Source organism: Narcine bancroftii, chromosome 1 (assembly GCF_036971445.1).
Source record: "Narcine bancroftii isolate sNarBan1 chromosome 1, sNarBan1.hap1, whole genome shotgun sequence".
Taxonomy (NCBI): domain Eukaryota; kingdom Metazoa; phylum Chordata; class Chondrichthyes; order Torpediniformes; family Narcinidae; genus Narcine; species Narcine bancroftii.
Genome location: NC_091469.1, coordinates 260,001,780 through 260,014,894, shown reverse-complemented (window position 1 = coordinate 260,014,894; position 13,115 = coordinate 260,001,780). Strand labels below are relative to the sequence as shown.

At 43.1% G+C, this 13,115-nt stretch overlaps 1 protein-coding gene across 5 annotated transcripts in view; it reads left to right on the top strand.

Annotated features, from left to right (window-relative positions):
- The window catches only part of LOC138742330 (potassium voltage-gated channel subfamily KQT member 1), an 844,658-nt gene that overhangs the window by 657,227 nt on the left and 174,316 nt on the right, over window positions 1-13,115 (top strand). Inside the window, exon 2 of one of the 5 annotated variants that reach the window (XR_011344087.1) lies at window positions 11,132-11,220. The exons of 3 other annotated variants lie outside the window; for them this stretch is intronic. Coding sequence is in view for 1 of the 2 variants with exons in the window: in XM_069896626.1 (XP_069752727.1) it covers window positions 11,132-11,203 (72 nt within the window). In the remaining variant the exon portion in view is untranslated. Of the gene's footprint in view, window positions 1-11,131; window positions 11,456-13,115 lie in introns of those variants that run through there. One more of the 5 variants, XM_069896626.1, reaches the window with a different exon arrangement.

Below are 13,115 nucleotides of genomic sequence, written 5' to 3'. Positions count from 1 at the left end.
CAACAGCTCTGTATACGCTTATCTTTGTGAGGTTTTTCAGTTGGTTGTTTTTCCAGACTCTTTTGTGTAGTCTTCCAAAGGCGCTATTTGCCTTGGCGAGTCTGTTGTCTATCTCATTGTCGATCCTTGCATCTGATGAAATGTGTTAATGCAGAAAAAAATGGCAACTAAAGCTGTTGAGTCACAGCTACAAATAACTACATGGAATGTGGTGTTGTGGGAGAACACCACAAGAGACCAAGATTGGACACTAAATATTTCCAGATATCTTGGTCAAGATAGGAGAGATATTATTGATCAAGAAGAATTTTATTGTTCAAGAGAGAGAGATGTCCCTGAAGGGCCAAGGATTGGTTGAAAAACATTGATAGGCCATCATATTTTTCTGCATTTGTGCTCCTAGCCACCAACCTAGTGGAAAAGATATAGTGGAAAAGCTTCTCAGGGAAATCATTCTGAGATACAAGGATGCTTGAGTATTGATATTGGGTCCTTTCAACTGTTCTCAGATTGGAGTAGTTAGGGTGTAAAGGGATAAGACTGAGAAGTGTGTGTGTGTGTGTGTGTGTGTGTGTGTGTGTGTGTGTGTGTGTGTGTGTGTGTGTGTGTGTGTGTGTGTTCAAGGTAACGCTTTCATTTCTGGCCCATGAAAAGAGAAGATATTGCAGGCTCTTGTTCCAGGGAATAAGGTGGGTGAAGTGGATCAAGTGTCAGTAGTGAAATGTTCAGGGAACTTTATCATGGTATCATAAGGTTTAAATTAGCTATGGAAAAGGACAAAGAGCAATCAAGAATAAAAATACTTCACTGGAGCAGGGCCAGGATGAGAGGGTTTGAAAGCAGATCTGGCCAGGGTGAGCTGAAATCAAAGATTGGCAGGCAAAACTGTAATCAAACAATAGGCGTCTGTAAAGAGGAGATGGTTTGGAATCAGTCCATTTACATTTCCACCAGAAGGAAAGGTAGAAACGTCATACGCCAATGTTGTTCCACAGAAAACAGCAGGGATACAGAGCAAGATGGTGAGGGACAAAAGTCAGGTTGAGGCTATAAATGAAAACCCAGCAGAGTGTGGAATCAAAAAATAAGAAACGAACAAAAACTGAATACAATGGAGACTGACAGGCAACAGAAAAGGAGTATCCAGAAGTCTTCCCTAAGCATATAAATAGTAAATAAGTGGTAAGTAAACAGGAGGAGGTTCCTGTAGGTTCATGGGTTTCGTGTAGATAAATACAATTGTTGACATGCATACAATAGGCCAAAGAGCCATTATTTTTCTCTGCTGAACAACTCTAGGTCTCTTAAGGCACCAAAGGAGAGTTCGACATAGTTTGAAATGACTACTTTCTATTTATCTCTGCTGACAAAGATGTTGCTGCCAGCGTCACAGTGAAAGAGAAGATTGTTGAGGTATTGGGTAGGTTAAGAATGAAGTAATAGGTATGAGAAATGCTGGTTCTGCTCAAAGCAGATGTCGGCAGTTCCAGCTGGGATACATCTGGTTGTTGAAAGGTGGAATTTTCAGAGGTAGTGGGCTATAATTTTCCATTCCTTCATATATACAGGGTGGTTCCAGAGGACTGGAGAACTGCCAATGTTACACCCTTATCCGAGGAAGAAACCTTGGATAAACCCAGTGTCTATGGGCCATTCAGTCAGTTGAATCTTGGCAGTGTGAAGGATACTGGAAATGATAACCCAGGACAAGATTTAGTCACTTGGGCAAGTGCAGATTCTTGAAGCAAAACACCACTGATAATTTTAAAGGCAAAATGTGTTGAATTAACTATTGTGTTCTGTGACTAGATGTCAGAAAGGGTTGACAATGGAAAGTGCTGTTAATTTTGTGTCCATAGGCCTTCAGAAGACATTGGATTAAAGTGTTAGAAAAAGGGTTGTCCCCCAAATTCAAATAAAATGTACAATGTCAGTATGAATATAAAATAGTCTTCAGGACAGGAAATCTGGTTGATTTTCAGCCTGTAAAAAAGGGTACAGAAGTATTTTCCAAGAATCAGTGCCAGCTTTCTTTAATATACTTCAATTACCCAACAAGGGCTGTGGGCAAGGCCGGGATTCAATGCAAAACCCTAAATGAGTTGCATGGATGATGGGTTAGCATTACAAAATCTGCAGACAGTGAAATACCGTGAAAGGCTTCAAGGGGCAGATGGAATGAGCTAGCACGTGGTGGTTGAAATTAACACAGCAGAATGCAGTCGCCTTTTGGTAGTAAGAATAAGGAGAGGTCTTTGGCTTGGCTTCGCGGACGAAGATTTATGGAGGGGGTAAAATTCCACGTCAGCTGCAGGCTCGTTTGTGGCTGACAAGTCCGATGCGGGACAGGCAGACACGGTTGCAGCGGCTGCAGGGGAAAATTGGTTGGTTGGGGTTGGGTGTTGGGTTTTTCCTCCTTTGCCTTTTGTCAGTGAGGTGGGCTCTGTGGTCTTCTTCAAAGGAGGTTGCTGCCCGCCAAACTGTGAGGCGCCAAGATGCACGGTTTGAGGCGAGATCAGCCCACTGGCGGTGGTCAATGTGGCAGGCACCAAGAGATTTCTTTAGGCAGTCCTTGTACCTTTTCTTTGGTGCACCTCTGTCACGGTGGCCAGTGGAGAGCTCGCCATATAACACGATCTTGGGAAGGCGATGGTCCTCCATTCTGGAGACATGACCCACCCAGCGCAGCTGGATCTTCAGCAGCGTGGACTCGATCCTGTTGACCTCTGCCATCTCGAGTACTTCGACGTTAGGGATGAAAGCGCTCCAATGGATGTTGAGGATGGGTAATGCAATCTAAAAGCTACAATTCTAAAGTGGGTGCAGATAAAATAGCCCTTGCTGCATTTATGCACAAATCTTCAGAAAGGATAGTTCCAAAAACAGATAAAAGCACATGAGCTTTATTTTAAAAAAAAGGCAGGAATTGGAGAAAGAAAGGAAGAATTTTATTACCATAGGTTCAGTAACAATTTGAGTATTATCTACAATAATGGACTTTAGGAAGGCGGTGTTAGCCTTAAAATAGCATGCAGAAAAGATTGACTGGAATGGTCCTGGGCCGAGGGACCAATTAAATACCGTATGTATCAGCGTACAAGGTAACCAAGTGTATAAGTGACCTCCAGAATTTACATTTAAAATGTAGGTTTTGAGCTATACTCACTATATGAGACTGCCCCAAGTCTGGCACTTACCACTAAGAGCCCCAATAGTCCTTAGCCAGTGGAGCGATGCTGTTAAGCACACTACCAAGCAACACATTCTCGCTTTATTTAAAATTTAGCCAATTTATTTCAATTAATAGCGCCAGTTTTTTTTTGCAGGGACAAACATGGTGTCAAGTATAGCTTTGTTGCTGTGCTGCTATTTTAAGGTATGTTAGACAGGTTTATAATACATTTTTATTGTTTTAGTATGACTACTATTAATCAAGCTTCCCAAACGTAAGTTTCAGTAGAAAAATATTTAGTGGTAGTACCATTAGAGTTATGCAGTGTTTTATGTTGTTCTCCATTGCCGTGGGGACACTTTAAACCACAGGATATTAAGGTTCGGATTTTATACTTGCTGAATAAAGCCCCTTTTAGGTGGCCAGAATACCCAAATGTAAAGCCGCCTAAAATACCCCAATGCGGCTGTCGGGAGGCCACCTGAAAGTGGAAAATCCATCCCTGAGGAGCACTTACTCAACCCACCTTGGGGAGGTATATTCTCTGCTTTGGAGCGCTTCCCATAGGCACCTGAAAACAGCAAGGCAAAGCGGCTGGCAGCTTTCAGGTGCCTAGCCGTGGGCGGGCTGATGACAGTCAGCTGGCAATCCAACTCCCCGCACCTGACAGCCCCCTTCCCACTGCCAATAGCCCCCCTCCCCGCTGCCCGACAGCCCCCAGTGCGGGACTACGGGCCCTGAAGTCCCGCGCCAGCTGCTCCAGCCTCGTAGTCCTGCGCTGGCTGCCCCAGCCCCGTAGTCCCAGGCAGGCTGCCCCAGCCCTGACGTCCTGTGCCAGCCGCTCCAGCCCTGTAGTCCCGCGCCGGCCGCTCTAGTTCTGACATGACAGGGGGGCTTTCAGGCAGCAGGGAGGGGGGCTGTCGGCAGCGGGGAGGGGGACTGTCGGCAGCGGGAGGTGGCCTGTCAGGCAACTGCCCCTGCCCTGACTCAGGAGCTGGCGCTTGCTCCGCAGCTCCTCTCCCCGCTCTCATCACCTTCAGTGCTGCCACTTGAACGTCCCTTCGCAGACACCTGCAGCCGGCTCCGGAGCCGCATTGTCCCGGCGATTCCACCTGAAAGCAGCATAAGAAGATGACCCCTGGTTTTGGGGTGACATTTTTAAGGTTTATATTCCCATCTTATACGCCGACATAAATGGTATATAAATGGTTGAGATACACCTCGAGGTGCAATGGTTAAATTGTGATTTGGAATTCAAACAGTTTAGTTAAAGAGTAACTCTTCCCACTGGCAGAAAAATCTACCTACAGTGATTGTCTGAAGATGCAATAAGTAGTTATGATCCAGATCATGTGGGTGGAAAGTGTGATGAGAGTTATGTATTTAACTGAATTTAGTTGCATATTAAGTATCTGAAATTGCTGGGTTACAAGGAGAGGTGGGACAAGTTGGATTGATGTTCTTCGAACGGTGGGCTCAATGGCATTTAAAAGGCAATTGGATGGATGGAGGAATGGAGGAAAGAGTATTATAGAAAAACAGTCAGAAATTGGGACTTTGAAGAGTGCCTTTACAAAAAGCTAGCATGTCCTGTATTCTTTTTCTGTTTATATTCCCTTATGCTAATTAAACGCTACTGTCTACTGCAGCCAAGAAGAAGGAACAGTTTGAGTACTTAAGCAGTAGCCAGCAAGATCAGTGAGGTTAATTGCTGGATTTCCCATGACAAGTGCTACTGTTGGTGACACTCCACCATGGCCATACTAAGCTTTCTTTTTGGCCAATGGTTTTGTTATTTACCCTGGGCAGTTAATTGATTGCTTAGGAATAGGATGCAGTAATTGAATTTAAATGTGGAATTGCCGTTCATGCACATCTGGAATCAGGCCCATGACCCACAGCCCTGGAGATGGCTGTGGTTAGGGTGGAACAACCTTTTGATAAGATGCTTCAAAGACCTGGAAAAAGATGCCATGAACTTGTTGAGGACCATCCTGTACAGCTTTGAAATGGTTCTGTGAGCTTTCCCAAGGAATCCAACCTGAGACAGGCATCAACTTTTGATGGAAGAGTGAAAGAAGCCCTCTGGGCTGATCTTGCCATGCAATGAGTGGTCCACTGCCGAGTGTGTCACAATGTCATGTTCCCAAAGGATGGGGTTACACGCATTGAAGCTTGGTGCCGCAGCTGCCACAAAGATTCTACAGGAAAAGCCATAGTCCTTCCACCACTCCACACCGAGGGGTTGAAGCCCATACAAAAACCTTTCTGACTGGAATAAATGTAAAAGAAAAGCACTGACAGCAAATAGGTATGTCATAAATCTTTGTCACTTAGTAAAACAACATGCCTTGCACTTCAACTGGTGACATACTAACTAGCACTGTTTTAGGTATTTGCGATTTCTAAATTAGAAGACCAACATACACTATTGGAAGCAGCTCTCCAACTTGTGTCCTCTCTGGAATCATGTTGGTTCATTTATGTTATGGTGCTGTGGTTTGCCAGAGCCCTAAGCTCCAGATTTCCCCTTGCATTTCCCTGCTCCTCACTCCAGCACTCTGTCTCTTTCTTTCAGCTGCCTCCACCCCAGTGCCAAATTTTATTTGATGCTGTTCCAGTGAACAGGACAATTCAATATGCTAAAGATGAGGTACAACCACAAAATTGATTGTATTTATGGCAATTGATTAAAAAAACCATATTCATTAATTTATTCTAGCATTTCATATTTGTATACAACCGATTGGCCATTAGCCTGGCTGATGTGGATGGGAGCATCTAGTGGAGAGACTACACAAATATATACAGGGGTGCTGATTTATTGTGAGCATTACATTAGGAAAGGTCTGGCACTGCAAAGAACCACGAGCCAGGACTGGACGGGATGGCCTGCTGATACCCTGCTGTAAGGCTGATGCAAGTCTTCCTTATCTCCAACTTACCACAGAGTAAATAAAGTGTCCTTGACCCTGAACTTTATTGGAACTGGTTGTCCTCCAGTTAAACTTTGTCATCCAGTAACCTGGCTCAAGACTTTGTTTTCTTAACCTCTTGTTGGTTTGCTTCATCCAAGGTGATTAGTGTGATATAATGGATCACTGACTGCAGACAGTGAGTTATGATATTCCTGCAATTGTGGAACCAACAGGAACATTCCAAAGATTTTCTTCAGTGCTCCCATTTATTTTAAAAAGGCCTTGCCTGGGGAACAGAATTAAATGTCATCATTAAGGTCTGTGTGAGATCCAATCTCTAGTATAAAATGGTTTGGTCACTAAGTGCCACACTAGTCTGGAAGCAGTGGTACAAACAAAACATTTAAGGAGATTCTCGATAAATACATGGTACAGTGGAAGAGAGGTCATGCTGATGAGATGAGATCAGCAGAATGAGAGAAGACTACTGTGGATACCAAACAGCAACACTGACCATTTGGAAAAGTCCCACTCTAAATTATAGGCAATTAATGCATGGGGAACTAGTTGCCCATTTGTTTTATGGAAATAAATGAGTCAACTGGTGGACTAACTGTAGAAAAAAAAACAATTTCAGAAACAGCACCCAATCTGGATTCAGTAGCAAAAAGTTCTGTCTGCTCAATATGATCAAGTTATTTTTTTCATTCAAGGGAATTAAAACAACCCCCAAATTCAGGGTCAACCAGGAGTGAGCAGTTGGGTTAAACCATACCCTTAACCTTGGGCTCAGCTTCCATCCCCTACGCCAGAGGCATACTGTATTGCCGTATATTCTTCTTTATGAATTGTTCCATGGGGTGGAGGAATACTTGCCTCCAATCTCTGTGGTGTATGTGGGATGAGGTGGGGAGATGGATGGATTGTTCAGGATGCTATTCACTTCTTCAGGCAGAAGATACAGCAGCCCACTTTGGCTTCTCTAGGCTCATGAATGGTTTGTTTCCCAATGCATAACAGACTCTTGAACTTCACCACACTTCCCAAGCTATAACACTACTCCAGGACCACCAAAGCTCTGCCTTTCACTACTTATAACTGTGAATATATATCTTTTTTTTAATATTTAGTATACATATATTTTCTCTTGTAGTTCAGTGTTCAATTAATTTAGTTATTTTTTAATTAATTACACAACTGTGTAGCTGCAGCAGACAAGAATTTGAGCGCATCAGTATGAAAATAAGCTCATCACCATCCTTATCCCTCTTCTTCGAGTTAATTTTCTTATCAATGTCTGCTTTGCTGCTTAGATGTGGCAAAAGCTCCATGTTTTCCAGAATCTGATCATGGATCTTGATTGCAAGGAGAGGGCAGTGTTGCATACAAGAGATAATGGAACCTTGTACTTCAGATGTACAGTGTAGGACTGTGAGGTCAGCAAGGCCTGGTGTGCCACAGGGCCTTTTCCATTGTAAATGTTATTGGCAAAAATGTTTTCCTTGATCCATGGATGGTTAGTGCTTAGAAAAGACCACTGTTTGGGTGTTTAAGGTGAAAACCCTGGAATCATTTGAGAATGTGATGGAAAAATATGTATTTTTTTACAATAGGAAGGCTGGGAATAGTCTTTATGATTTATAAGTATCTGTAGCAGACTTCGGGGATTTTATATGAAGGCTGCACCTGGCAATTCGAGTCAGGTGACTCAGGTAGTTGGATTTGAAAAGATCAGATCAGCGGGAAGCTGATTGGATAATAGAGATCAAGTGATCTTGTGGCACAGAGTGGTATAAATTCCCTTCAGCTCAGCAGTCTAGAGAAATGGAAGTATTGATTGGAGTTCCACACAGTACACACAGCAGAGAGTGGGAAATTCACAACCAACTTGGTTTTTTTTCTACATATCATCATTTAATTCAGTGGTTCTCAACCTTTTTCTTTCCACTCACATACCACTAAGTAATCCCTATGCCATCGGTGCTCTGTGATTAGTAAGGGATTGCTTAAGGTGGTATGTTGGTGGAAAGAAAAAGTTTGAAAACCACTGTTTTAATTATACCTAATTGACTTGTTATGTGCACAGTTTCATAACTCCAAAGGAAATGGGCCAGTGACAATTTTTCTCAAGTAAAATATTTCAGTAACAATTGGGTCTAGATCAGTGATTCTCAACCTTCCCTTCCCACTCACATTGCCACCTTAAGCAATCCCTTACTAATCACTGAGCACCAATGGCATAGGGATTACTTGAAGTGGTATGCGAGTAGAAAAATTGATTTAATTGTCCTGGGATTTGCAAAGTCATTTAACCCATTTCTGTGGGCATCAACGACACTTCTGAAGGTAACCTCTTCTACATTCTTCACTATGTGGGGGGAAAAATCTACTTCGGTTATCCTTTTGCTCTGGAGATTTATAACTTTTAACTTGGGAACCTTTTTTGGGCTAATGACCATAAACTCAGTCCTCTCCAAAATGCCAAAAAGGCGACATCCGGCCTACCAAAAAATATGACTAGTCCAGCAACCTCAAGAACACCACCACCAGCAGGTTCCCCTCCAAGACATGCGGAAATGTATCATCCTTCCTTCTTTGCCGCTTGGCCTACCTCTTGGAATTTTCACTTCAATAGCAGCAGTTGAAGAAGGTAGCTCATTTAATCATCTCAAGGATGGACGAGAAATGTTGGGCATGTCAATGATGTTTCCATTCTGGAGTTAAACTATAACTAAAAATAAGAACAGGTGCAAGACATTCAACACCTTATATCTGTACTGTCTTTTATTTAACTGTGGGTGAGTTGGACTCAAATTTGTTTGCCTGCATTTGATCCAAATCTCTTGAAATGATTGACGAATGAAAATCTGTCAATTTTGACTTGGAAATTGGGGTTGGCCCACATCACAGGGTTTTCTCACCTGGACTTTTTAATCAATCTGTTTATAATTTCACAGCACGTAACCACAGGGGCAATCTTTCCAGCCAGAATCATCTCTGAATCTTTTGAAAGGAAATATTATCCTTCCTATGACTGAGCAGCCAGGACTGCATATGATATTCCATGCAGTGTCTGACCTGTGCCAGTAGCAATAGTATAACTTCCTTTGATTTTCTCTCTTGTTTGCTCCTTCATGTAATGATGGGGCCTGGGACCCGTCCAGCTTCAATTCAAAGCGAATTCTATATTTTATTTTTTTTTATGTGATTTTATAGCTTGGCCAAGCACTGGAATGCTTAGAAGAGAAGGCAGAATTTCTGGATTTGTTAAAAGTTTTCTTTGCTCTGGATCCACTGGGTAAATCTCAACCTGCAAACATTTCTTATCAAGTAAATCTAAATGGCTGGCATTTTTTTAAAAATCGAGGTAAACATATTCAGATTCATGAAATTGTTGGTAAATTTTCAGTAGAAGTAAAGCTCACGTCCACCATAAAACACTGAGGTTTGTGCATTATGCAGAAGCCTCTTATTTTGTGATTTTTACAAATTCCTTGCTCATTAAACGTAATAAAAACAAACCTGCAATAGGCTGTGCTCTGACAAAAGGCTGCAGCATGCTGGGGAATGATTGTTTTCTTCAGAAGCAGTTAGAGCCATTAGTTGACCTCTGCCACATAAAGCAGATAGAGAATATTTTGAATGCTGAATAAACACTGGTAAGGGAGTAGCCAGAGGGGCAAAGCAAAAAAAAAGTCAAGAGGGCTTTTAGTTCCCTGTGGAAGCTAAAAATAAAGTGAAATCACCATTTCTCTTAGAACATGGTCTGTACTGCTCCAGAGACTGACTATTAAATAAAAAAGGCAACTGATTCCAGTGGGTAATTATGTTTCTTAGTTTAGTATATCAAAGGCAAGCAACAAGGCAATATAGATTTAAATCCCAGATAAATTATCTCATCCACACAAAAAAACAATTGGATAGTGGGACTTGCTACATTCCTCTAGCTGATAATATCTTTATTCCAGTCTAAGCACCTGTGCTACAAGATCTGCCTGCATTTGTGTGAATTGATTACAGATGCGATGCCCAATGCAATGAAAATCATAGCCTGCAACAAAACATATGGCTCTTTCAGGTGGCCAGATTACCCAATGTAAAGCTGCATATTCTACCCCAATGTGGCTGTCTGGAAGCCACCTGAAAGAGCAGGAGGCACCTTTGAGGCACATTTTCCAACCCTTCTCCAGGAGGGATAATCGCGACCCAACTCCCCCACTCCTGACAGCCCCCCTCCCCGCTGCCCCTGCCCCCCACCCTCAGGGCAGGCGCAGCAGGTGTGGGACTTCGGGGCTGGGGCGGCAGGCGTGGGACTTCGAAGCTGAAAGGAGCCAGAGTGCACTCGAAGCGCCTCTCCTACAGCTGTCCCTTTCAGGTGCCCAGCACAGCGCTTTCAGGGCTGCCACCTGAATGACCATTGCACAGGGCTGCATCCGCTTCTGCAGGTGCATTCTTGCCGGAGAACGCACCTGAAAGTGGCTATAGATTCATATACAGGTCAAGTACCCATTATCCGAAAATCTGAAATGCTCCAAAATCCAAAACTTTTTGAGCGTCGACATGATGTCAACAAGTGGAAAATTCCACACCTGATCTCTTTGCCCACGTGGGGCTCGGTTAGCGCCAGTTTGTTACCAACCTTCGTTACCGCCAGACCTACGTGCATTACCCATTGTGTTGATACTGGAGGAAACATTTAAAAATCCAGCAGAATTTGTAATATTTGGTGCTGCATTTATCTTCTTATGTAAGCAGAGATCAAGTTTTTTTTGGTAAGGACGAAGCACTATTTTCATGTGAAATCTGAAATTCATCTCCACTTAAACTGCTATGTTTGAGTATAACATGACCAGTAATATTATCACGTTGAAAAAAATAAAACACCGTGTACTATCACCTTTTGATCAAAACCCAACATCGCAGGTGAAGACTGTTTGTTGGTGTTGTTTAACAGCTGATACATGTATTCTGCCGAGGTTGCTTAATTACCCAAAACACCTTATTTCAAAATCTGAAACACTTCTGGTCTCATGCATTTCAGACAACGGGTGCTCGACCTATGAGGCACAAGAGATATGTGCTGTTGTTGCGGGCCGAGCAACCGCGTGGTTAGACGGGCCAAATCGCTGCACCAGTCGGCCAACCCAAGATGGCCTGGGCCCCCCTGAGGAGAAGCCCACAGTTGACGCCATGTGTGGACTAAGGGAACTCCCCACTTCCAGGTGGCATCCTGCCGGCTAAGGAGTGACGCCACGACACGCTGATTCACTTCAGGAAGCTGGCGTGCATGTCACCGGAAGTGGGCGTCCCCTTTGCGCAATGCGGTGAATTCAAACAATAAAATCAGTTTACTGATTCACCCTCACACTGTGTGGACGTCTCTTTAGTCTGTAGTTCTGCCATAGCAGACACTACACTGTTGCTTCTGTAGACCTATGGAATCCTTGAGCAACCAATGAGCAGCTGGAGGAATTCAATGGGTCAGGCTCCATTCATGGTTAGAAGTGGGCAATTAACATATTGAGTTAGTACCCTTTATTGAGTCTAAAGTAGGAATGGATTATAGAATGTATATCGAGGAAGGAAGAAGCTCCGGAGGGGCCAAGAGATGATAGGGTATCAGACAGATAGGAGAGGTGGAAGGAAAGGTAGAGGTAGAGACCACGGGGATGGGGGAAAAGTTCAGGAGGAAAGTAAAGGAGGTAATAGTGGAACCAGATAGAGGTGGAGGTTACATAAAATTAGAAAAATCTATGATCATACTATTAAGTTTAAAGATGTCCAGGAAGGATAGGATGCATTCTTCTTCAAGTTTACATTTGACCTCACCTTGGGGACAAGGCCAAATGCAAACCTTTCCTGAAAAAGTACACATCCAATTCCATTGCAAAGTTACCATTGCATTTGCTTCAAGCCATCGTTCAAGAAGTATAGGCAGTGCTCTGACAAAACACTGCAGCTTGCTGGGGAATGATTACCATAAATATTCGTGTATAATGCATTTTGTGTATAATGTGACCTCCTATTTTTGAGGGGCAAAGGCGTCTCTCCCCCCTCGCCTGCCCGATTCACGCTGGTATCTCTCTCCCCACCTGAGTCACGGTGGTGTCTCTCCCCTCTCACCCGCCCAAGTCACGCTGCTATTTCTGGTATTTATGGTATTTTCTTCAGAAGCAGCCATTAGTTAATCTCTGCCAATTTAAATTTAGACCTGCAGCATGGTAACAGGCCATTTCGGCCCAAAAGTCCATTCCACCCAATTTACACCCCATCAGTTCATTTTGAATGGTAGGAGGAAACCAGAGCCCCTGGGGAAAACCCACGTAAACGTGGGGAGAAAGTACAAACTCCTTACAGAGAGCGCAGGATTTGAACCCTGGTCTGTTCCCAATCACTGGGGCTGTAAAGGCATTGCGCTAACCACTACACTAACCATGCCACCCAGATTTTTAGATATATGGAACATTAGTGGCTTGGAGCAGGATAGGAAGGATTATGGTTTTAAAATTTGAGTGAAAAGGAGAAAGTAAATAATTACAGCACATTTTGGGCCCTTTAACCCTTGGTGTTGTGTGGACCAACATAAACCTACTCCTGACATCCATGTGCCTAGCTTTTAAATGTCTTTATTACATCAGCTAATAACACCATACCTGACAATTTATTCCAGGGACCCACCGCTATGTGTAAAAAAAATGTTTAAAAACCTTCCACTGATGTCTCTCCTAAACTTACCTCCATTCACCTTAATTGGATGTCCTCTGTTATTTTCTATTGTTGCCCCAGTGTGAACAGCTTATGTTATATTTTATATTATATATAGATATGTTTTTGGTAGATAGATTGTGGGGTTTTAGTTAGGCCACAAAAAGATAAAAACACTTCAAAACAGATCTCATTTTAAAGTGCTAAAGATGGTGCCTACAAGTCTGCAAAGACAATAAGCTCCTGTGCTGGAGATTTTCACAACGAGGTGCAAATGGAAGGCCCATCTGAGGATACTGATAAGCTCTCTCATGAATTGA